The sequence below is a fragment of the Hyphopichia burtonii genome, assembly GCF_001661395.1.
Source record: "Hyphopichia burtonii NRRL Y-1933 unplaced genomic scaffold HYPBUscaffold_6, whole genome shotgun sequence".
Classification (NCBI taxonomy): domain Eukaryota; kingdom Fungi; phylum Ascomycota; class Pichiomycetes; order Serinales; family Debaryomycetaceae; genus Hyphopichia; species Hyphopichia burtonii.
This window is the reverse complement of record NW_017963733.1, coordinates 907,596-931,026: the sequence shown is the minus strand read 5'-3', so window position 1 is coordinate 931,026 and position 23,431 is coordinate 907,596. Positions and strand designations below refer to the sequence as shown.

Genomic DNA, 23,431 nt, shown 5'->3' with positions numbered 1-23,431 from the left:
ACTTTTCTTCTACTTCTTCTTTAATGAAAGTTCCAACACCAATAAGAACACTCATAAGAACACCGATAATAACCCGCCGGCATAAGTCGAGTGTCGAGGTCAAGCCAGTGGTGGCCCTCCATTCGAGAATCATGGGAACTCGCAATGGTAAAACCCCAATCGTTTTCCTTCACGGTTTGTTTGGTAACGCCAAAAACTGGACCTCTTCCGCCAATTCAATCATTCACCACGATCCGCGGACCATCCACTGCTTGGACCTCCGTAATCATGGGGGCTCTCCCCATGCCTTACCGCACGATTACCACTCCTTAGCCATGGATGTCATCACCTACCTCGAGAACCACGCTCCGCAAAATCAATTCATCCTCGCTGGACATTCCATGGGCGCCAAAACCGCCATGCTAGTTGCATTGCTCAGACCCGATTTGGTCCATAAGCTCATTGTGATTGATAACAGCCCGGTCAATCAGCCATTGCCTGCTGAGTTCGCCCAATACTTGGAGGGAATGGTGCAAGTAGAACAAATGCAAAAATCACTAACCAAAAACCTCAGCACCAAAGACCAGCTAAAACAAATCGATGCCGTCTTGAAAGATTACGTTCCTGATAAACTTACCCGGGTATTCCTTGCATCTAATCTCAAACAGTCCCTGCTTCCTCCCCATCATCACAGTCAGCACCACGCCCTTTCTAAAATGGCAAAACCACCGTTACGCTTCCAAATCCCCGTGATCCCTCTACAACAACACAGTCTACTCGAAAACATGGGCAACTGGCCCCAATTGCACGCCAAATCAAAAGCTGCAACTCTCGTCCTTCGAGGATTGCACTCGGGCTTTGTCACCGACCAGCACATCCAAAACGACTTCCCGCGCTACTTCTCCCACTTCCAGGTACGCGACTTTGACTGTGGCCACTGGCTAGTCAGCGAACGCAAGGACCAGTTTGTTCAGGAGGTGTTACTGTTCATTCAGTGAATGGATATAGGTACACCTAGCAAAGCATATGGTGTATGGGTGTTTGTTGTGGTTTTTTTTTTTACCGGCGGCGTGTGTGTACCGACCACCTCCTACTGCTTGCGTAATTCCTGCACACTGCGCGGCTGGTGCCCCCAGCGCGAGATGAGAACAGAAGCCAATTATAAAAACCCGTTCAAATCTTCTCAGGGAAAAAGCAGTTTGAGTAGATTTGGATGCAATTTTAACATGTCGGAGTATTCTACAGGAGGAGGAGAAGATTTATCACTTCCCAAGGCCACGGTGCAGAAGATTATTGGGGAGATCTTGCCCAAGGACATTGCGATATCCAAGGATGCGCGAGAGGCGATCACCGAATTGAGTATTGAGTTTATTATGATATTATCAACCCAACTGAATGATATTGCCGAAAAGGAAGCCAAAAGAACAATTGCATCAGACCATGTCATAAAAGCATTAGAAGAATTGGGATTTCATAATTATTTAGAAATAATTAATAAAGTATTAGATGAACATAAAGAATTATTAAAGGGTAAAGAGAAAAAAAATAATAAATTTCAAAACTCCGGACTTTCAGAAGAAGAATTATTAAAACAACAAGAAGAATTATTTAAAAAATCAAGAGCTCGTTTACAAAATAATTCAACTAGTGAAGAAGGTGATGTTAAACAAGAAATTAAACTGGAAATTTAAATTTTCTATTTGTATATTATTATGTTGATGACTTTTATTTCTATCTTTTCTATTTTGTATTCAAAACCCATGAATCCTTGTTTTATAGACCCATTGTATTCTACAATTAACATAAACTAATGGTATTATTATATTCTAATGTACAAAAAAAGATACTATATATGCTGTTTTAACCTAAAATGAGTTCATATAAAATGATAATCACGTTAATGGCAATTAACGGCACTCTCAACAAGGTTCTTATTGCTCCAATTAAATTAATTAATCGGGTTTTTATCGTTTGATTATCGTTTTGATTGACTCCAGTCATAAACTGTTGGTACTGTTCTCCACTGGGCCCATTGTTCTGGGTGCTCCATCCAATTCTATTGAGAAAGCGATCCTCGCTCAACACAGCTATCCCATTAACACTGAGTATTATTATATATAGCAACTTTCCTAATCCAAACATCCTGTCGATTCAACTATTAGTTGTTCTTTGATTATTTCATTTTTTTGATTTGTTTTCTCTTTGGGAGTTTTTGCAGATTGAAACAAATTGCAGTTTCGTGCCCGAGCGGTTTGCAGGTTGCGGAGATTTGCAGGTTGGGCCGTGTTTACTTTTCATACAGAAGGGACTAATGTTGAAAAATCGTTTTAACAACTACTTCTTTACTTATTTTATTAGTTGATAATGTCATCACCACTAAGAAACCAAGTCAAGGGACGGAAGAAGGACTCGATAGAACAGTTCATAGGGGCTCCGCAACTTTTCCTCGACAATAGCTTGTCCCAGCTACGGTATATGATTCTTATAGAAGGTCTAAGTATACCTCCAGGATATGATCAATGCCCTTATAGAAGCTATATTTGGTCGATTCTCTGTAAAGTACCGGTTTACACCACTTCCCAGTACTTGAAACTCATTCATCAAGTACCCAATAAACTTACTCATGAAATATATCAAAAAATCAAAAATGATACTTTTAGAACCCTAATGCACGATCAAACTTTCCATCTGAAAGTAGAAGAAGATTCTTTGATAAGAATTTTATCTGCTATAGCCATATCAACCAATAATAAGGTCGGTTATGTCCAAGGTTTGAACGTCCTATTGGCTCCGATTGCTTACACTTGTCATAAAAGTGAACCTCACGCTTTTTCAATCTTACATAATTTAATAACAACTCAAATTCCTTTATACGTTACTCCTAATCTAGATGGGGTTCATACTGGGTTGAATTTAGTTGACATTGCCTTGAAAATCATCGATCCAGTCTTAAGTGATTATCTAGATTCAAAATTTTTAAAAGCAGAAATTTATGCTTTCCCGTCAGTATTAACCTTATGTGCTTGTACTCCTCCGTTATCTTCAGTTTTAAAATTATGGGATTTCTTACTTGCTTATGGTACTCATATGAATATTTTATTTGTGGTGGCTCAATTAATCATGAATAGATCTATTCTATTAAACTCTCCTCAGCCAATGAAAGTTTTAAGAAATTTCCCTCTTTTAGAGGATACTGAAATTATTAAATTAAGCTTGAGTTTTATTCCTGAATTACCTAAATCTTTATACGGTTTGATTGTTAGACACGGTTTTGATCCTAATGTCCCTAATGAACTTAAATTATTCCAATTAGAAAATAAATAATTGGTTTTTTTTCTTCTCTTCTTGTATTATTATATATGTGTATTATTTATTTATTTTTTAATTATAGTAACCCATTTTTAAAATCATCATAATCGTAAAATGCACATAGTAAGGTTCGATCATTATAACTTCTACCTGCTAAATTCATAATCGCATTCAATGCAATTTCTTCTTCTTCAAATTCAAGATAGATCTTTCCTAAACCTGGTTGACTAAATTGAACTATCCCAGGGGTATAATCATTAGCAGGTCTTGGTATCTTGATCGACTTGATTTTCCCGAGTTTACTGACCTCTTGCAAAATATCTTGCTTAATGAAATTAAAATTCTCATCATCGACTAAATCTTTGGCAGTTACAATATTAAGTAATTGAATAACTCTCAGTTTTGGATGAGTAGTAACAAACTCGTTCCTAACTAATCCTTGTAATGTATGGAAATCAATTGGACAATCTTGAATACTAGTTTTCTGAGCTTCTCCTTTCTCATTAGTTGTTAAACAGGAGTAAAATGCTCTCGTCACTATGGATAATTCATTCACCTGCGCAAGCAATTTATCTAATATTGGAAGCCCTTTAATGGTACGAGAGTATTCTTGAGGATCAAGGTAGAATTCAACAAATGCAATACCCAATGGATCCTTACTGCCTATTTCTCTTAAAAATTGGAATCCTTTAATTGGAGCTATTTCTCTAAGTGCATCAACTAGCTTAGACTCGTCAGTTGAATCAGGCAAAATTAATGTGAACTTACGTGGACTGTCAATTACTTTATCTTCAACTTCATCCTCTTTAATTTCTTTATATGGGGAAAGACATTGAACAACGTATTCTCCAGGTCTTACAATATCAAGAACAAACTTAGTTTCATCGATTTTATCTTCATATGCTTCTGGCTGTTCTTCATCTTCATTTTTATGCTCGGTGATAGCGAATTCAGCACTACTCAATTCCATTCCCTTCAATGAATATGCTATGGTGGCACACGTATTATTTTTGAATTCAATTATCATATTACGATCATCAGTGGTCATTCTTTTGGACTCGATATTATTGGACATCGATGTTTCATCACAATCAACTTTATTTAAGAATTTATTAAGAAATTCAACAACTTTCAAATAATCAATCTTGCTAAAATTGATATTTCTAATAATTAAAATAGAGGCATTCCTACTATCAATCGGATCAATTTTTGATGAGTCATTCAAAATATCATTTTCGTTGCTTAACCTATCTCTCACAACACCTTCTAACTTAGTGAAATCAACCGGTCTTGGATACCCTGGTAATGGGAATAATCCAGACAATTTTGCTCTCTGAGCAGTAACGTTTTCGAATCCTTTTGGTTTGATCCCCCACTTAGACCCAATTACTTCAATATGTTCAAGGGTTGGGTATCGTATCACTGATCTCAATTTCTTGTCATATTTAGATATCAATTCTTCTTTACTAAGGCCTGCATCCAAATCTTTATGAAAAGTTACATTGATATTGGTTGTGTATTCAGGTTTACCACTAGGCAAACCATTATTCTCTGGCCTTTTATATGGCTGTGATGAGGATTGGGATCCTTGATCATTTCTATTATAGTCCTGTTGACCTTGTCTTTCTCTTGGAGGTCCTCTTCCACGAGTATCATTTCTGGGTCTATAATTGTCATATTGATGTCGACTTCCATATCTATCTCGTTCACCTCCACGACTGTCTCTAGGTTGATACTTGTCGTATCTATCCATTCCACTGCGTCTTGATTCTAAACGACGGTCTTGAAAATCACGATCATTGGAAGCACCAGACGGCCTCTCACGAGCAATAACTCGTTGATTTGAATAACGATGACGTTCATCTTGGTAATTATCTCGATTATATGTACCCGAAGATGAGGGTTGAGCTGGTTTCATATTGTTAGTAAACTCTCTTCTATCTTCACTTCTCGAAAAGTCTTCAGGCATACGATTACTCATGTTGATGGCTAGCTTTGTTGTTATACGACTCTTTGTAGATGAGATGGAGTTTTCGAGCTTGTTTTTCGCTACAATTTTTTTTTTTTTCTAGTTCAATCTCTTCTCATTAGGCAGTACCTCCTTCAAAAACGTAATAGTTGCAAATAAAATCAATGTCTAATATCTACAAGAAGCTAAAGTGAATTAGTCTATTATTAAATAGGTTACAATGAGATCAATCTCTACTACAAGCAGCAGAAATTAGTGAAATAATAAGAGATTTTGAAAGATCATAATTCATCATGAACAGGTGATTCGGTAGACTTTTCACCTTCGGTGGAAGATTCGGAAGACTGTTGTTGAGTAGTTTGGGAATTGACTTCTTCAATATCATCGTCTTCAATGAAATCAGCTTCCTCTTGTTCTTCCTCATCTTTTTTGGTGTTGGCCTTCTTTTCTTCCTTTAATTTTTCTCTGTATTCTTTCTGCTTCTTTCTTGCTAATAATTTTTCGAATTTAGCATTGAACAAACCAACTCTAGCTTTATGAGATTCTTCAATAGATTTGACATCAGCTAGCATTTGGACAATCTTTTGTGCCAAAGCATCGTATTTTTCGTATAATTGGAATTTACTCAATTTGTTAAATTTCTTTTCTTTACCAGTTAAATCACCGATTTCTGTCAAATCTTCTCTATAGGAAGCTAAGTTTTTGTCTAAAGCCATCATTTTATTTTCATCACCTTTTGATAATAGTTGTAATTTGATACGATCATTCTCTTTATCGAAAGCGAAACCTTCGCCTTCATATTTTTGTCTAATCTCACTTACTTCGCTACCAAATTCCAACATATGACTTTGGATTTGCATAACAATTTTACTACCTTCTTCGTATAATTTTTTGAAACCGTCAAGAGATAAATCAGTTTGGTTCATTTCAATGAAACTATCTAACTTCTTTTTATTTTGGTTCAATTCCCTAATTTTTTCACGAAGTTCTTCCAAAGAAGCATTATCGCTATCAAAATCCAACCATTCAATAGTATCACGAACAAATTGTTGATAAGCTTCTAATTCGTTTTCTGAAATTTCCTTAAGGATGGCTTCTTCATTATCTTCAATATGAGAACGTAATTCGTAGCATTGACCTTCCAAGATATTTCTGACATGATCTAAAATGATACGTTCTTCATCTTTAGCATTTAAATAAGCTAATTTAGAAAATAATCTGTCCTTCGTAGTTCTAGAAAGAGGCTTCACATGAGGGTATGCTGGCTTCACAAGAGGGATGCGAAGAGGTTTTGGTTGTTTGGACTTGGTATTTGACTTGGTAATTGTAGAGTTAGAAGAAGTTTCGTTTTTAGGTGAATCAGTTTCCTTAGCTTCTTCATCTTCAGTTGCTTGAGAGTCTTCACCATCTTTACTCAATAATTTTTTGAAAAATCCCCCACTTTGTTTATCGGATGATTTACATTCAATGTACAAATCAGTTAAATCGAACATTTTGTTGTGGTCTAAGGTGAAAACCCCAGAGATTTCTTTGATATCATCTGAATTTTTAGAGCAGGTGAATTTTTCAATTTTCTTTTGTAAATCTTTGAATTCATAACTTTTAATCAAATGGCCATCTTCGTATAAGTTAACAGAAAGTTCATCTCTTTTGTCGGACATATCAGCAAGTGGGACTTTAGTTGAGTTATCAGCAACATCACCAGATTTGAAAACTATAGTTTGAGAATCCATATTATCAATACTAGTTTCATAATTATGGAACGATCTTTCGATAAGCTTAATTTCTTTTTGATTTTCTAATTGAGTTTTCAATTTAAGACCCTCTAAAGTAGTACCCAATGCACAAGATTCATCAGCATTAACAGTTTTAGAAATCTTATCATCGCCTAATAATTGAGATAAATGTTTTTGAATAAAAGGAACTCTGGTGGAACCCCCATTAAGAATGACTGATTGTAAGTCTTTTACTGATTTAGGACCTGAAGGACAATCGCGTAAAGCAGTTAATATTGGAGAAGTAGAACGAGACATTAAATCGGAATTGATATCTTCGAATTCTTCACGAGTGACAACGGTTTTAAAATCTTTATCATCATAGAAATTTTCCAAAGAGACTTGGAAATCAGCATTAACCGATAAAATGATCTTAGCCCTTTCGGCAGTTTCTTGTAATCTTGAAGCCACTTTTGGAGGTAATACGTCATCAGCATCTTTAATATTGAATTGTTGTAAGAATTTTTCATATAAGATATTATAAATGGATTGGGTTAATAATTGACCACCAAAAGATTCATCATAACCAATGCTTTCGATTTCAAGAGTAACTTTACCGGTAAAACTGACATTATAAGAAAATAAAGTAGCGGTGGTGGAACCAGCACCAGCGTCATAAACAAGATTATAAATTTTTTGATTTGAAAAATCTGATTTATCAAATTTACGATTAGATAAATAATTAAGAGCCACTGCAGTACCTTCATCAACCAAACCTAAAGGATTTGAAAAATTAGCTAATTTGATAGCATCCAAATAAGATTGCTTGGTTTCGTGAGTGGCAAAAGGAGATACTGAAACAGTGATATCTTCCACAATGCTCTGAGCATGAGGATTAGCATCAAGATCACCTAAAGCTCTTTGTTTGATTTCATTCAAATTCATTGCCATAATTTCTTCAGGTACAAATTGATAAGATTGATTAACAAAACCCAAATCAAACTTGATCCCGTTTGATCTCGAATCATCAGGCAATAATTTAACCCCAAAATGGTTCGATAAATAATCTAATGTAACTTGATCATTAATTGATTTACCCAATAAAGGTTTAATCCCAGTTATACAAGACTGGGGGAAACGAGTACACAATGATCCAATCTGGGACCCATAAACACGTTCCAATTCAGCCAGCTCTGGAGATGATCCTCTCAACGATATTCCTGAAAAATCTTTTCTCTTCCCTTCATCAGTTAAGACAATTTCAAAAGATATCCCCGGGGCCAACAAGACTGATTTGGTGAATTGTTGTCCATAATCAACCCCGAGAATGGCTCCAAATGCCGAGCTAAGCACACAAAGTATCAGCAATACCACTAGCTGCAACTTCATGATCTATCTACTTACTTTCAAGGTTTAGTTCTAGTCAATTTAGGAGAAATCTAGCTTATATCTTGTTGTCAAACTGGTTTTCTAGTGGAACTTCCTCGAACAACTGAAAATTTCCCAAGATCAGCACGTGACCCGCACCGAAAAACACGCTGGCAAACCCGTACATCAGATCAACGTCCCACCTCCGTACCGCAAGATAATAACGAACCCACAAAAACCCCCAAAACGGGTTCTTGCTGCAAATACTGAAGTATATTTGCAACTCTACGAGATACCCATTGATGTTGCAAAAGGCTACAGTGACCATGGCTCACCAGAGCGGTCTGCCATACCCAGATTGTGAACAGCAATATACGAGCTTATCGTCATACAGCCTCTCCGCGGTGTACCGACCCCCTGATAGCGGATTCTTGCGATCCAGTCCGCGATCCAGTCCGCATCCCCTATCCCTGAGACGGGCCTCCATGGCTGCTCCCAGCACCTCACGGTCGGCGTCTAGGAGCAGTGGATGCCAGCAACCATTGATAGCCCGTGGATCTGGCTGTAGAGCTGTAGCTGTTGATCAGAACTAAACCCGAAGAGGACAAAAAGAGAAATTTTTTTGAAAAAAAAAGGGGGCGTGTGCGTACCCAAATATCGAGAAGAGATGGATAGGCATTTTCTATAAAAGTATAAGAAGATGCCGAAATTTGGTTGTTAAATTTTTACTTTTTCTCTTCTTGGGAGTAATATTGCACCATTTGTTCTACAACTCCCCGGATTGTGTTGTTGCCATCACTTATCTCACTCAATCAAGACCACTTGTAAGTTACCATGGACGCTGCTGACGTTGAAGCAACCAAAATGTACATTTCGTACAATAACATTCATCAATTATGTCAAGAATCTGCTGATAAAATCAAGGCTTTTAAACCGGATTTGATTATTGCCATTGGTGGTGGTGGATTTATTCCAGCCCGTATGTTGCGTACTTTTTTAAAGGAACCAGGACACCCAAATGTTAGAATTATGGCCATTATATTATCTCTTTATGAAGATGTTTCAACTGTTGGATCTCAGATTGAACAAGTCGGTACTCAAGTCATTAGAACTCAATGGATCGATTATAATCAATCTAAGATTGATCTTGTTGGTAAAAATGTATTGATCATTGATGAAGTTGATGATACTAGAACTACTTTACATTATGCGGTTTCTGAATTGAAAAAAGATGTTGTTGAACAATGTAAAGCTAAAAATGCTAATCCAAATGATACTAAGTTTGGTATTTTTGTTTTACATGATAAAGAAAAGCCAAAACGTGCTGACTTACCTGATGAAATTATGAAAACTGGTAATTATTTTGCCGCTAGATCTGTTCCAGATGTTTGGATCGCTTATCCTTGGGAATCTACTGATATCGTTTACCATACCAAAAGAGCTATCGAACAAGGTAATGATGTTTTCATTCCTTCTTCTACTGAAGAAAACTAAACAGTCTCCCTCCATGTTTAATAGAGTCATTGTATACTAATAACGAAGCATTTAATATCATTATATATGTAGCTATCTATACACTTAACCTGATTACTCTAATCAATTTCAATCACGTCAGGACTTCTGGAATGGTTCTTGAGTGATGGATGACTACTGGTCTTATCCTTTCTTTTCTTACTCTGTCTTAACGATTGACCTGCTCCTGAAAAAGACTGTTCCTTGGTCTTTGCATTAGTGTCTTCTTCTTCAGTTTCCTCTGGCGTAGGTAGTATAACTGGGAATCCAAAAAATAATTGATTTTCCGGTAAATTTAATGGAACCGCTGGTGCATCTGGATCCAAATCATCAATGCTATAACTCTTCTTCCCTTCGTCTTTATCTTGTTTTTCAGAAGGTTTACCTGATAATTTTAACCCCGATCCCTTAAAGGATTGTGTTTGGGGATTAGATGCTTCTGCTACAATCTTTGCATAATCTATTGATCTGGACATACTTCCCGCTCCGACCCCTCGGTTAACCTTGCTTGGGTCAATTGGTGTTGAACCTGGCTTCTTCACTTGAGGAGTGTATTCGGGTTCAACGTATCCCACTGGAGGTGCAAAATCGGTTTCTAAATCGGTTTCAACAACACAGATCCCTTGACTACCGCTTTCAGGTTTGGCCTCCAAGACTTTAATCCCATAAATGCTATCATTATAATTTATTTCAATTATATCATTAACCGTTAAAGTTGAAAATTTTCTTAATACATTTTCCAATACCGCTTTTGGATCCAGAATTTCTAAAAAATCAGTTGATTGTGGTTCAATTTTAACAAACTTACCTAATGGTAAATCGCAATTCTCAATCTTTATCAATCCACCTGGTTCTAATCTTAATGTTTGCATCATCCATTGGGGAATATAAACTCTTCCTTCTTCAGCAATAAACTCTAAAACACCACTATGCGTTGTAATATTCTCACTTTCGTTAGTCAATGCAAACAACATCGGATATCTTATATGTAACATCGTCAATTTGTTCAATGCTGAAGGTGGTAGAAAGATCTTACCTCCAAAATTGGCATCATCTTTCCTGATATTATCAGGCATCATAGCAACTGGATAGCATCGGAAAAACTCCTCAAACTTATTATTCATAGGTGCAAAAGAAGCACCACCAAACATTGCAGACCCAAACCCGGAAAACATAGTGAGTATAACTGTTTTAAACTGCTTGCAAGACTTGTGTAATTTGATTTATCTTTAAGAATCAGAAGACGTATTTGCCATTGGATTCTTTTTTCTTTTAAGTAATCGCATACAAAAAAAAAATGTACGGACTTGATTTTTTTTTTAACAGCTACATGGCATATAGACAAAACAACTTATAAAAATCTATGGAAACAAGAACAAGATGAGAGAAGTAAGTGATTATGATGTAGCTAAATATTGTTCTATATTACAAATTCAATAAAACCTGTTTATTATTTTTGTTGATCGATTTCTGCAATTCTTTGGGCGAGTTCTTTTTGATCATCATCTAATCCACCAAAACAGACTTGGTATCTATTAGCATCTGATTGTTGCATTAAAGATACTTTAGAGCAAAAGACAGCGAAAACATTGATTTCATCGATAGGAGTACGTTTTAATGCTTCCATTTCTGCTTCATCTGCTTCAAAATCATCATCATATAATGCAGCATCGTATTCATCGTCATCAACTTCAGGATCAAATACTTTAGGATTAGTTTCACCAGCTAATAATTCAATTCTAGCTTTAATGGCCAGAGGTAAGACTTCCAAGTTAGACATTAATAAATCGGTCACTTCACCAATCAAATCTTGTTGTGGGAAAACATTTAAATTGATGTCACATAATATAGCTAAGGAAGCCAAAATTTGTAATTTGCAACCATAAACACTTTGGAAGTCACTTGAATGTTGAATCCAAAGCTTGAAAAAACCATTAGTGAAATTCTTTTCATTCAAAAATTGAATTGTAGTGGTTGGGTCAATGTATAAACAAGCAAATAAAATTCTTAAAATTGATAAATGATGTAACATATGACCATCAAAGGCTTCAATACTTTCAAGATTTTGGAATGTATCGAAAACATTTGGGAGAAAAGTTGGTAAAAATGAAGCAAATCTTGAATTCATACTCAAAATAGATAATTCGATTAATTCAAATGCAGAATGGGCGAAAACTGGTTCCAAATCTTCATTATTGACAATGCTGAAACAGACTTTGAATAAGCTTTGAACATGAGGAGTATCAATGGTGACATTATCAGTTTTGAATCCATATATGATAACACCTTCGAAGAAAGGAACAAAAATATCAAAGTATTCAAAAGCATAAGTATCAAACGAATCAATTGCAGATTGATATAATTCCCATAAAACTGGACTCATTTGTTGAGTGGCAGAAACCAAAGATTCCAAAATTTCAAGTGCTTCAGTAATGAATGAAATCATAGAATTTTCTAAAACAAATAAAACTAATGGTTTCAATGTAGATTGAATACTAGTGGAAACATCTGGTGATGAGTTGGTTGCAATGACTAATTCAACCAAAGTGTTAAGAATACCAGCAGCTTGATATTCTTTAGTGGTGTCAATTGAAGAAGCATCATTACTAGAAGCATTTAATAATTCAGTTGCCAAACCAAGAAATTGTTCAGCTAATCTACTAGATAATTGATTTGCATAAGGTTCTAAATTCTTAGCAAATTTTTGAACAAAACTGTCCATAACACTAGACAACATATCACTTTCAATTTTTTTAGACATATCCAAAAGGGTTTCCATTAATTGTGGGGCTTGTTCAGCGACATGGTCGGCGACAAGATCTTCGTTAACCAAGGTTCTGATGGCATCAATAGCTGTTAATTTCACTGGGAATTGAACATCTTGTTGAAAACATTGAACAACTGCTTGGAAAATTTGTTGCAAAATTTGTTCATCACTATATTTAGTATTGAACATGGCCAAAGTATCACAAGCACGAGCAGTTAAATATGGGAATTTAGTGAGGGTATCTTCTGATAATTCAGGATAGACACAAGAGTATAAAAGTTGGTCAACTCTTCCCAGAACAGGAGAAGAGCTTTTATCTAACTTATAAGAAATTGTTGACAAGACGCGGAAAGCACCCTCAACTTCCATGGCGGTTTGTGGGTCAGATCTATTTGAATTTCTTCTAGTAAAGACATCGTTAACAATTGATAAAACCAAATTAATTGAAGAGTCAAATTTTTTAGATGATAATCTGTAAACGAAGTTGATTGAAGCAATATCAGAAGTGTTAGCATCTCTACTCATATCCAAATATCTTCTAACGTATTCTTCTGTTTCATCTTCATATAATTCAATGGTTTCTTCATTAGCATTAAGAGTTGGTAAAATAACGTGTTTAAGAATTGCGTCTAATTTATCCTCAATTAAGCTCCAAGCATGAGATTCAATCAATTGTTCCAAGAAGGAGATCAAATGATATAAAGAACCTTCTGATAACCAAATTTTTTTACTGGACCAACTTTCAATGATACCCCAATAAGCATTTAAAATTTCAGGAACGAAATTTGATAAGAAAGTATGACTAAATTGGTTGGTATCTTTATTTTGAGTGGAAAAACCACCACCATGACGATTCAATAATCTGTGTAAGTTACCAAAACACCATTTAACTGTTTTAATTCTTGGGTGAGAAGCTCTAGAATGAGGTTCTTCATCTAAAGCAGATTGAGGTAAAGGTTTATTTATAATGATGAGCTGTAAATGACACCAGACACCTAATTTAGAAGGATCATTAGATAAATATTTTGGCAAAGCTGAATAAGTAGTAAATTTAAAAATTTTCACAATTAAGTATAACATTTCATCAGGAATTGAATCATCAGATTTTAATAAATTTTCAGTTAAACTTTCTAAAATTGGGAATAAATTTTCAGCAACATCATCCAAAACTGGATTACTATTACCAGAACTAGTATCTAAACCGTGCCATCTATAATTTTTAGTGTATTCGTAAGCACAAACCAACCCAGTATAAACGTGATCGATATTTGAGGTATCAGATAATAATTTTTTAGTAATTGGAACTAATTCATCCCATTTTTCAAAACTAAGAATATTATGTAAAGCAGTTGATAACGATAATTTCAACTTAGAATTAGAATAAGTCTTAATTAAGGTTTCAATCAATTTTTGTTTAATTAAATTTTTTTCTTCATTTTGAATAAACAATTTAGAAGCAGCTTTATTCTCTGGTAAAACCCAATAATTAACAATTCTATTTTTGAAAAAAATGGCTGCAGAAATTTGTACCCCAAATGGTACCGAATTATCAACAATCAAATCAAGTAAGTAAGCAGTGAAGCCAGCTTGTTCTTCGAATGCATGAAGTTGTTGTTCACTCTGTTTTCTCACTTGTTGACTGGCATCTAAGGTGCCTTGTAAAGATCCAAGCAAAGTATCTCTATCCATATTATTTTCTGTCTGCAAATCGATTAATATGCAAAGAAGTGAGCACTATTAAAAAGTATTAAATGGAAGTTACGGCTTTTGCCTATTAATGTTGCGAAACAGCTCGTACTATTACTATGGAATTGCTATTGCTAAGGCTGGTGATTCCACTAAGAAAACAATTTGTAAATTGAACAAAACCAAAATAGTAAAATTGAAAAAAAAAAATTAGAAACAGAATTTACTATGCTAGTTAGATAACTCACTGTAACTTTGCTAATAAAACAGAAAATTTAAGAGTAATTTTTCATTGATTTCGATACTTTTTTCTTTGAGATGAGGTCACGTGACCCTACACCCGTACATCTGTTTATTTCTCTCTTCCCCCCCCCCCCCCCCCCCCCCTTGGTGCGTGTGCTCACCAGATGAGTCGATTTGCTAATAAAAAAAACTTCTTTAACAGTGAAGGCTTCAGATTGAACATTGACATACCACGAACACCCCAAGAATAGTATGGTTCTGGAGATCAAAGGCTTTCAGGTGTTGCCTCTAGCCCTTCCCAAGTCGAAGGAGGATGGTGTGCACTACATGTACTTCAAGAAACACGAACAGAAGGGAGGACAATCCGGTAATCGATCAATTTTCTTAGTCAATGTTCCTATTGAAACCAATACTTCGGTAGTGAAACGGTATCTTCAGGAAGTTGCTATTGGAGCCACGCTTGAGTCGTACGTTCCAAGCTTGCTCACAGACAGTCCAGAAGACATTCATATCGACTTGACCAGTTTAACATCTGATCTTAAAGTGTCGGGTAAAGACGAACAATACGAAGTATCCAGTAAATTACCTAAAAATTGTGGTATTATAACATTTATTGATAAACCAGCATTCCAAATAGCATTCAATTCTTTAAAAAAGTTGGCATCGGACTCTAAAGTTTCAAAATGGCCATTACCAGCTCTTGGGTCCAGTCACTTTTTATCTAATTTACAAGCACAATTACTCGAACCTTCTAAATTATCAAAAGATGTTGCCAGTGCCTTGGTTGAATTCAACCGGGCAGAAAAGGAGTCGGCGGAAAGCTTACAACAACAAACCGAACTAGTGGATGAAGACGGTTTTACTTTGGTTGTTGGTTCTCATAGAAAGACTAAGGCCGGTATAATGGGTAAACAAAAACTTGCATCCACTACCGAATTAGAAAAGGCCCAATCGAAACTGAAAAAGAAGGAAAAACAAGATTTCTACAGATACCAATTGAGACAACGTAAAAAGGAAGAAATGAATGATTTATTATCCAAATTTAGATTGGATCAAGAACGGGTTAAACAAATGAAAGAAAAGAAACGCTTCAAACCCTATTAGTCCTACTATTTATAATACCTTTTTTCTGACCTCTTGTATTAATACTTGTAAATTATAGAATCATTACTTGCATAAATCAATAAATATAGTAAATTAGTTATACCGTAGGGTGCACGGGTGCTCTCTCCCTCTCAAATCAATTTTTCAGGTACTTATGAATCTATGCTAATCTAATCTAATCTAATCATTCAATTTACCATGTCACAGAATGTGAAAAGTTCTCGGTCAGTGGTTGATATAGACAACGATCCTCAATGTGCCGACGTCATCAATCAAATCAAGGACCTTCACCACGAAACATACGATCAAAGCTTAGATGAGTTTCAACTTCTCTCGACTATACGATATGACCCGAACTTGACAGTGAATTCTCCAATGAGTTTCGACCAACTTCAATTCGAAAATTTTTACTTGCTTCATGACCATGTCGAGCGGATAAAGTACTCCTTGAGATTTTTCACTCGTCAGTATCTTACTAAGACCAAGAATGAAAAACCTCCACAAGTGACAGTTCCAGAAATATCAGATCCAATAATCTTCCAACATTTAAAATCTTCTCTGTGTGAATCTCGAATAAGCCTATCAACCCCTCATAAAATCAGACTATTGATATCTTTCAATGGCAAAGTTGATGTGGAATTTTATGAAATTCCGCCTGTTCGTGATTTACTCGGTGGATTTCTGAATCTTGAACCTCCACTTTTCGATGTATACATAGATAAACAGCAAGTGTTGGCTTCTCCCTTCACTTCATTCAAAACCACTTATCGAAAGGTTTATACCGATGCCAGGAATAGGTGTTTACCAGGACTTAAACCTGGTAAAGAGGAGGTTATTGTAATCAACACTGCCGATGAAGTCATGGAAGGTTCAATCACAAATATTGCATTGAAATCAAATACTGGGGTTTGGCTCACGCCGCAGTTGACCTCAGGTTGTCTATGTGGTGTTATGAGAAGTCATTTATTACAAAAAAAGCTTCTTAAAGAATATCTCATCTATAAACAAGATTTGAAGCCGGGGACTGAGCTTTTATTATTCAATGCCATCATGGGGGTGGTTAAAGGAAAAATTATTGAATAATTTTATGAAAATAATTATATTGTCTATATATACTCTAATTAATTAAATCTTTAATTTGCTCATCAGTGTAACCCATAATGTAAAGGATGTCTTGTAAAGAGTCTGAGTTCAAACAGCTTGGTGCTTGTTTTTGAACAGTAGGTTTGGCATTCCATGCAACCCCCCATCCGGCAACTGACATCATTTTCAAGTCATTGGCACCATCACCCACTGCTACAGCATCTTGGGGATTAATAGAATGTTTATCGGCGATTTCAAGTAAAAGTTCAGCCTTTTTATCACCATTAACAACTGGGCCATTAGTTGTACCATCTAATTTTAAGTCGGCAGTAGTACCCAATTGGTTAGCGTATGCATAATCCAATCCTAACTGTTCTTTAACGTACAGGGCCAATGGAATAAATCCCCCCGAACAAACCCCCATAACAACGTTCAAGTTCTTTAATGCTCTGCATAATTCTCTAGCCCCTTTGGTTATTTTGATCTTCTCTTTCAATTCTTCCCAAATTGAAGTTGAATCAATGCCCTTCAATAATAAAACTCTTTGTTGTAAAGATTGATTGAAGTCAAGTTCACCATTCATGGCTCTTTCAGTGATTTCAGCTACTTTATCTTCAATATTTGCATATGCAGCAATAAGCTCAATGACCTCTTGGTAAATCAAAGTTGAATCCATATCAAAAATAAACAACTTCTTATTCTGTCTAGTTGATTGACGTTGGAAAATGATGTCATATGCCTTAGGTATGGTCAAAATTTCATTTTTGATGAAGGTTTCAATGGCTTCTGGGTGTTCTGGTTCAACTATGTAGTCAATGACACGGTTTTCTGATAAGACTCGTGTTGATTTGACTTCAAGCTTTAATTGTTCACCAATAAATTTCTGTATAAATGAACAACTTTCTTCACTTAAACGTGAAGTTTTGGAAATTATAGTTATAGCGTATTGTTCAAATGACATTCTATGAGGTAACAGGAGGTCTTGAATGCTGTAACTTTGAATCTAGTCTAATTTTCATCGAGTTAGATATTTTATGAAATGTTCCGGAGTCTTATTTTTCACTCAATTTTTTTTTTCGTTCACGTTGAGTTGATACTGGGGAAACGTTTCACAGCCAATTGATCTGACATGCAATCCAGAAGAGTAAAAAATGATTAATACAAGACCAGTACAACTACAACTGGTATTATTACCATACTATATCGATTGAATAAATACAAGCCAAAGGGGAAACTAAACGAAAGCAAAAAAAAAGCATCTATATAAATCTAACATAAAAGATTGTAAAAGATTGTGCAAGAACTGAAAGACTCCAATGCATATTGTAGATTAATTGGTTTCTATATTTTCTAATCTTAAATGGTATTCACTTAATCCGATACTACCACCCAATTTTTCGAAATTCTTCATATAAATGGCAGATTTTTTATCCGCTAAAGAATTAAGTTCTTTCCAGTAGACGTCATGAACATACTCAAAGTCCAAAATACCATTAAATTCTTTATCCAATTGTTCTTTAGGAACATAATTTTCAAAAGGTTGATCATAAATGGTCTTCAGTCTAGTATAAGGATCGATAAATGGACCCACGACTTTGAAAAAAGTGTAACCAATCCAAGGAATATTAGTGAATAAGCCTCTACCCAATCTTTCTGGGTAATGATTTTGTAAAATATGCAAAACTTGTTTTGATATACTTAATGACGGGAACTTAGAAGATAAGTTCATATGAGCTGGTGCAGCTTTGAAATCAATCAATAAAGCCAAAGTATCTTGACCAGGAGGCATGAATTGAATGACTTTTTCCAACATGAAAACCAAATGTTGAACCTGTTTTAAAGAGGGAGAAGTGTTTTGGTATCCGTTTCTTAAATAAAGACAGGGTCTATTATCGTTATCATAACCAACAATCAAATTCTTACCAGTTAAATTCTCTGGTTCAACTAATTCCGGAGTGAGTTTTTTGGCTTCATCAGTGTGACCTTCAATGTAAACTACCCCAAATGTTCTTCTCCAAATTAATGATTCTTCAATTCTCTTTATGGCCGCATCGGTTTTCCATTTGGTAGCTCTCAAGTATCTCAAGAAACATTCCTTGGTTAGCCAAGATTTCTCAACATCAAGCACGGCATGTGTTGCAGCTTTAGGCTGATCATTCACAGGGATCTCCGTCTTGATGTACTCTTGAAAATGCTTTAAAACAGCGTCATATTGAGCTTGTTGTTCTTCAGTGAGATCAAAATCCGGCTCCTTAATAGGAAATATTGGTTTCTCGAAGGGAGTATGACGTTTAATCAATCCTTTCTTCAGAATAGACCCACTGGCACTGGCAGCCGTGGATTTAGAACTAACCGATATTTGATCAGTAGATTCGTTGCCATTAGCCTTTTTCAATCCACTTTGAAGACTGACGGTACTATTACTGGCCATGCTGTTGGAGTTCGACATATCCTGGGACTCCTTATCCTTTTTCCTGAAGAAGTTCATCTTTTCACAACTTAATACACCAATATTTGTAAAATAACCAAAGAAAAAGAAGAATACTATGGCGATTCGGATGATTCCAACAGCTTTTACTCTAACCAAGATTCGAAACCGACACCTACTGTTGAAACCGATTAAATCCCGGATGAAAAAGCCCTATTCGTTTCGAATTAAGCGGTGATAACTGAAAAACAAAAAAAAAAAAATGAAAAAAAAAACAAAAACAAAAATCCGGCTTTATACCTATTTTCCAGCTTGGTCGTTCTTCATACTAAAAAAACCAGGAAGACGGAATATAAAAAACGAAATATCAGCCGAGCGAACACGAATCTTCAAGAACTAGCCATTAGTATATGGGAATAAGAGTATTATGTCGAAGGTTAGAGTAACTAAGTCGTCAGTGTCCAAAGAAGCACCAATTTCAAGTGAATACCTCGAAGAATTGGTGAGAACAGATGAAGCGATTCAATTGTACAACCTAAAGAACGATCTTATCAAATACATACTTGAAAAGCTTCAAATCAAATCATCCAAGTATAAGTTTTTAGTCCAGGCCACCAATGTTGGTTCCGGAAGTCCAATTGACATACCCATTCTGATTGCTTCTTCGTTTGGAGCTGTTTGGGATGGTGAAAGAGACGGATATATCAATTTACAAGTTGACAATTCTGAATCTGATCGGGTTGATAATCTTTTGATCAGTGTGTATTGGATCTTTGTTGATTAGTAAATGTTTATTGGCATTAATGATTTCGTTATATAATACATAATTAATAAGGTGATCATAGCATTTCAAGAACATTGAACAACGTTTCAATTCTGTCGTTCAAAGTAGATAACGCCTGAGTATTCGATGACATGCTTGATAAATGTTTATTTAAAAGCTGGAGTACTTCTCTTGTATCAGGGTCATTGTTAGCATTGAATTTAGACCCCAATATTGGCTGGTGTTCTGTTTCCTCATCTAATTTGATATTGTCCGAACTTGATTCAATAGAATCAAGTTGTAATTCCTGTTTTTTCTTGATGATTTCGTCATGCATTCTCTGTTCATTGATCGAGGTTGTCTTTTTAAACTCATTCAAGTATTTTAGATCCAGTTCATAACTATTTTTCAAATTATTGTAATGTAATTCTAAATCTTGTAGTTGACTAATTTCCGCCAGCAAATAAGTTTCTAATTTTTGCTTGTAATTGACCAATTGATCATATTCTAAGAGTTGTGATCCGCTTAAACTTCCGGCCGTTGCACTTCTAGTTGGTTGCATACTGGTTAATGGTGGTAGGTTAGAGGCAGCTAACCTCGATACGAATGTCCGGGCACTGTTATTATCAAACCACCCACTACTTAGGGCCTTTTGGGCTTCTCTTATTCTTACTTGGCCAAACTTTGTCTTCATTGAGTATCTTTCAACTGACTTACCCATTGATATTGTCATCAATCTTTGAAGAATCCTTAATACATCAGAATTCAAGGGATTCCAAAGTCTCTCTATCAAATTACCATTGACCCGTTTCTTTGCCCTTTCACTTCTTATCCCACCTATTTCTGGAGGGTTGGTTTCATCTTCGGTACCTGGAGTAGATTCTGGTTGTGGTTTATCATTTACTACGTGGGTCCTTTTGGATGGCGCTTCTTCGTTTTTTCTTAAGGAAGCCCTTTTGCGTCCTCTGGCGGTAGATGTTGGTTCATCATCTTCCAGCTCGTTGGGTGCCGCAGGCATCGGTCTATGTATTGGAGCATGAATTTCATCCTCAGATGCAGATAAAGATTCTCTTCTTGTAGTTTTGTTAGAGTCAACTTCTGCATTATTGTCTTCTGTTAAATCGTTTACAGCCTTTGTTTCCCTATCATCCTGGCCAGTTTCTCCGGAGGTTTTACCTTCGGTGTGTTCCGATATTGTGCTTAATACAGCTGATTGCTCTGGTTGCAATTCATTTAAATCGGGATCACCATTTTCTGCAGATTCACTTGAAATCAAATCACCCGTATCTGTGTCCCTGTCCTGCGGAATGTGTACCCTGTGGATATTTGCATTCTTGTCATTCTGTGTATCCCCTCCATATATAGCTTTTCCTCTACTAGTGTCTGCAATAGTATCGTCAGCTTGTGTAGGAATATAATTAGATTCGGTATCTTTTCCTATATTTTCGACCTCTTGTCTGTCCAGCAGTAAAGGCCCCGAGGTACTAGTAGTAGAAGGACGATCAGCGGCATTCACATTCTCATCTCTCAAGCCCTTTGAATCTTGTCCCATTGTAGTACCTGATCCATTATTATTAGACTCTGAGTCGAAAGTAGATTCTAACAATTGATTCACTGTCTCACTTCCAACGTTTTCAAGACCTGGCACTTCTGCAACCGTATAATTTTCAGTTGTATTTGAGACCTCTCTATCTTTCTCTTCATCATTAAGCATTGGCTCCGGTGAAGGACCACGTGAACCATTCCTTAGCAGCAAGCGTGTAACCCGACGTGGCTGCGATGGTGAGTTGCCAGGATCGCTCTTATCACCAGCATGAGGCAGTTCCGATGACATTGTCCAATGTTTTCTTCAGTAATTCAATAGAATATGGACTTTAATTGATCTTTAATTGTTTTTTTTTTCAATTTTTTTTTTTTTTTGTTAAGAGGCTCTTTGATGTGCAGGACTTTGAACGCGTCTTGAAATGGGTGCTAAATCTACAAGTCTATTCAAGAGTAATGCCATGAGACTATATAAATGCTAGAATTCTATGTATATATGCAGTGTTATGCAGAAAAGGGTTCAGACGATGGAGATGCTGAACGGGGACGTTGTGAAAGTTTTGTGGAAGAGTTGATGATTTCAAAATTAGCATTTTCAGACAGGGAGTTAGCAATAATTGATTCGATGATGAGGTAGGACTTTTTGATGGAGGTTGGCGATACGTTGATATAATCAGCCAACTTTTTAATCAAGAAAGATTCGATGGTTTGCGAATCTTCGGCCCTGATGGAACGATTTAGCTTTGATGTCGAGCTCAAAAGAGCTATTCTGCTAATGAAGTCTATATTTGATAATGGGGTTTGGGATGAGGTCACCTCATCTTCTTGAAGACTAAATGATGATTGGTCAAAGTTAAAGATTTGGTAAAGACGTTTTTCCAGTAGTGGGATATCAGCATGGTCTTCTTCAGCCAAGTCATTTTGATTAGCTGGGTCATCTGCTTCTTTATGGGCATAAGGAACAATGCTATTATAAACCCATTTACAATATTCGGTGATCTTTGTATCAGAATAGGAAAGTAAGTCACTTGAAGTAGATGATCCAATTAAAGGGATTTCATTTTGTAAGTCGTATTTTTCCACCGTCGATAGCCATTTATTGTAATCTATTTTGTAGGACAGACACAGGGCACCCCCAAACACAAAATGAAGTTTGATTACAAAGACTATTATTCCTGCGAGTTTGACCTCGGGGAACTGGACGAAGCGATCTGCCCGTGTTAGGTCAGCATCATAATTGATTGTCAATTCTTGGTCTTTGAGTTCTTGATGGCAAAATCTATGAATCATCACCATCAACTCTGGAGCGTTGGGTAGCAATAGACAAGTGCTTAGTATTCTGAATATGAAAGGATAATAGTAATTCAACGATTGAGTAAGAGTGTTTGAATCTAAGATGATTGGGGCTAGTTTCAAGACTTTGTTGACAAAGATATCTTGTTCGGGTAGTCTTGCTGGTTCTAAACGATTAAAGTATTCCTGGGGGAATCGTTTCATAAGGTGTTTCGGGAAAAGATGTCTTGTTCTCGAGTATGGAATCTTATTATATTTGATTAAAAAAGCGAAATCAGAAATGTAGACGTTGTAGTAATTTAACTTTATGAATGCAAGGTATATCAACGCGATGATATCAAGAGGAACAATTAAGTGGACATCAGTTCTATAGGATTTGAGATTATTATGAGTGTATTTAAGAAGCTTGACCCAATAGAGTTTACAGATTTGATTTAATTTTTTTTCTAAATCTAATTTGGTTTCCTTTGGGATTGGGAATAACTGGTCAATTATGCAAGGAATTTGTTTTTTCAAGTAGATTTGTAAGCATTGGTAATATAAAAGACGACCCTTTTGACCAAATTCACGTTTCCCCTTATCAGAATTATTTTGTTGAGACTGTTGCAGATTTACTACCGTTCCGTCTTCCGATATTTGAAAGTTAAGGGTTCTAGTTGGAACATAATTG

At 35.9% G+C, this 23,431-nt stretch overlaps 16 protein-coding genes across 16 annotated transcripts; 7 read left to right on the top strand and 9 right to left on the bottom strand.

The window, feature by feature from the left end:
- Positions 1-131: 131 nt before the first annotated feature.
- HYPBUDRAFT_112639 (putative hydrolase) lies at positions 132-977 on the top strand (the record flags this gene model as incomplete). Its single annotated transcript, XM_020218920.1, has 1 exon — positions 132-977. One exon carries the CDS (start codon positions 132-134, stop codon positions 975-977), a length of 846 nt encoding a protein of 281 aa, XP_020075313.1.
- A 228-nt stretch (positions 978-1,205) lies between these two features.
- On the top strand, positions 1,206-1,670 carry NCB2 (negative cofactor 2 transcription regulator complex subunit; the record flags this gene model as incomplete). Its single annotated transcript, XM_020222355.1, has 1 exon — positions 1,206-1,670. One exon carries the CDS (start codon positions 1,206-1,208, stop codon positions 1,668-1,670), a length of 465 nt encoding a protein of 154 aa, XP_020075312.1.
- Positions 1,671-1,800: 130 nt separating this feature from the next.
- Positions 1,801-2,128, bottom strand: HYPBUDRAFT_142685 (uncharacterized protein). The gene has a single exon (XM_020219834.1). It carries the CDS (start codon positions 2,119-2,121, stop codon positions 1,840-1,842), a length of 282 nt encoding a protein of 93 aa, XP_020075311.1. The 5' UTR covers positions 2,122-2,128; the 3' UTR covers positions 1,801-1,839.
- A 188-nt stretch (positions 2,129-2,316) lies between these two features.
- BUB2 (Bub2p) lies at positions 2,317-3,303 on the top strand (the record flags this gene model as incomplete). Its single annotated transcript, XM_020219833.1, has 1 exon — positions 2,317-3,303. Exon 1 carries the CDS (start codon positions 2,344-2,346, stop codon positions 3,301-3,303), a length of 960 nt encoding a protein of 319 aa, XP_020075310.1. The 5' UTR covers positions 2,317-2,343.
- A 20-nt stretch (positions 3,304-3,323) lies between these two features.
- On the bottom strand, positions 3,324-5,336 carry HYPBUDRAFT_153690 (uncharacterized protein). The gene has a single exon (XM_020221674.1). It carries the CDS (start codon positions 5,267-5,269, stop codon positions 3,365-3,367), a length of 1,905 nt encoding a protein of 634 aa, XP_020075309.1. The 5' UTR covers positions 5,270-5,336; the 3' UTR covers positions 3,324-3,364.
- A 202-nt stretch (positions 5,337-5,538) lies between these two features.
- Positions 5,539-8,361, bottom strand: LHS1 (Hsp70 family chaperone; the record flags this gene model as incomplete). Its single annotated transcript, XM_020223667.1, has 1 exon — positions 5,539-8,361. The coding sequence occupies one exon, from the start codon at positions 8,359-8,361 to the stop codon at positions 5,539-5,541; it is 2,823 nt and encodes a 940-aa protein (XP_020075308.1).
- An 806-nt stretch (positions 8,362-9,167) lies between these two features.
- HPT1 (hypoxanthine phosphoribosyltransferase) lies at positions 9,168-9,883 on the top strand. Its single transcript, XM_020221673.1, has one exon. It carries the CDS (start codon positions 9,175-9,177, stop codon positions 9,832-9,834), a length of 660 nt encoding a protein of 219 aa, XP_020075307.1. The 5' UTR covers positions 9,168-9,174; the 3' UTR covers positions 9,835-9,883.
- On the bottom strand, positions 9,871-11,070 carry HYPBUDRAFT_153688 (polyubiquitin-binding protein). Its single transcript, XM_020221672.1, has one exon. The coding sequence runs from the start codon at positions 11,025-11,027 to the stop codon at positions 9,933-9,935; it is 1,095 nt and encodes a 364-aa protein (XP_020075306.1). The 5' UTR covers positions 11,028-11,070; the 3' UTR covers positions 9,871-9,932.
- A 94-nt stretch (positions 11,071-11,164) lies between these two features.
- On the bottom strand, positions 11,165-14,532 carry HYPBUDRAFT_243101 (uncharacterized protein). The gene has a single exon (XM_020223306.1). It carries the CDS (start codon positions 14,306-14,308, stop codon positions 11,303-11,305), a length of 3,006 nt encoding a protein of 1,001 aa, XP_020075305.1. The 5' UTR covers positions 14,309-14,532; the 3' UTR covers positions 11,165-11,302.
- A 268-nt stretch (positions 14,533-14,800) lies between these two features.
- HYPBUDRAFT_112218 (uncharacterized protein) lies at positions 14,801-15,652 on the top strand (the record flags this gene model as incomplete). Its single annotated transcript, XM_020218891.1, has 1 exon — positions 14,801-15,652. The coding sequence occupies one exon, from the start codon at positions 14,801-14,803 to the stop codon at positions 15,650-15,652; it is 852 nt and encodes a 283-aa protein (XP_020075304.1).
- Positions 15,653-15,850: 198 nt separating this feature from the next.
- HYPBUDRAFT_162963 (aminodeoxychorismate lyase) lies at positions 15,851-16,760 on the top strand (the record flags this gene model as incomplete). Its single annotated transcript, XM_020222594.1, has 2 exons — positions 15,851-15,908; positions 15,969-16,760. The coding sequence occupies 2 exons, from the start codon at positions 15,851-15,853 to the stop codon at positions 16,733-16,735; spliced, it is 825 nt and encodes a 274-aa protein (XP_020075303.1). The 3' UTR covers positions 16,736-16,760.
- Positions 16,759-17,696, bottom strand: SER2 (phosphoserine phosphatase; the record flags this gene model as incomplete). Its single annotated transcript, XM_020222793.1, has 1 exon — positions 16,759-17,696. The coding sequence occupies one exon, from the start codon at positions 17,694-17,696 to the stop codon at positions 16,770-16,772; it is 927 nt and encodes a 308-aa protein (XP_020075302.1). The 3' UTR covers positions 16,759-16,769.
- A 369-nt stretch (positions 17,697-18,065) lies between these two features.
- Positions 18,066-19,166, bottom strand: PDR17 (Pdr17p; the record flags this gene model as incomplete). Its single annotated transcript, XM_020218875.1, has 1 exon — positions 18,066-19,166. One exon carries the CDS (start codon positions 19,164-19,166, stop codon positions 18,066-18,068), a length of 1,101 nt encoding a protein of 366 aa, XP_020075301.1.
- Positions 19,167-19,543: 377 nt separating this feature from the next.
- HYPBUDRAFT_153687 (uncharacterized protein) lies at positions 19,544-20,315 on the top strand (the record flags this gene model as incomplete). The annotated part of the gene is made up of 1 exon (XM_020221671.1): positions 19,544-20,315. A coding segment is annotated over exon 1 (353 nt), but the record flags the coding sequence as incomplete, so codon positions are not given.
- On the bottom strand, positions 19,966-21,775 carry HYPBUDRAFT_153686 (uncharacterized protein). The gene has a single exon (XM_020221670.1). It carries the CDS (start codon positions 21,758-21,760, stop codon positions 20,003-20,005), a length of 1,758 nt encoding a protein of 585 aa, XP_020075299.1. The 5' UTR covers positions 21,761-21,775; the 3' UTR covers positions 19,966-20,002.
- A 157-nt stretch (positions 21,776-21,932) lies between these two features.
- On the bottom strand, positions 21,933-23,113 carry HYPBUDRAFT_153685 (uncharacterized protein). The gene has a single exon (XM_020221669.1). The coding sequence runs from the start codon at positions 22,963-22,965 to the stop codon at positions 21,973-21,975; it is 993 nt and encodes a 330-aa protein (XP_020075298.1). The 5' UTR covers positions 22,966-23,113; the 3' UTR covers positions 21,933-21,972.
- Positions 23,114-23,431: the final 318 nt, after the last annotated feature.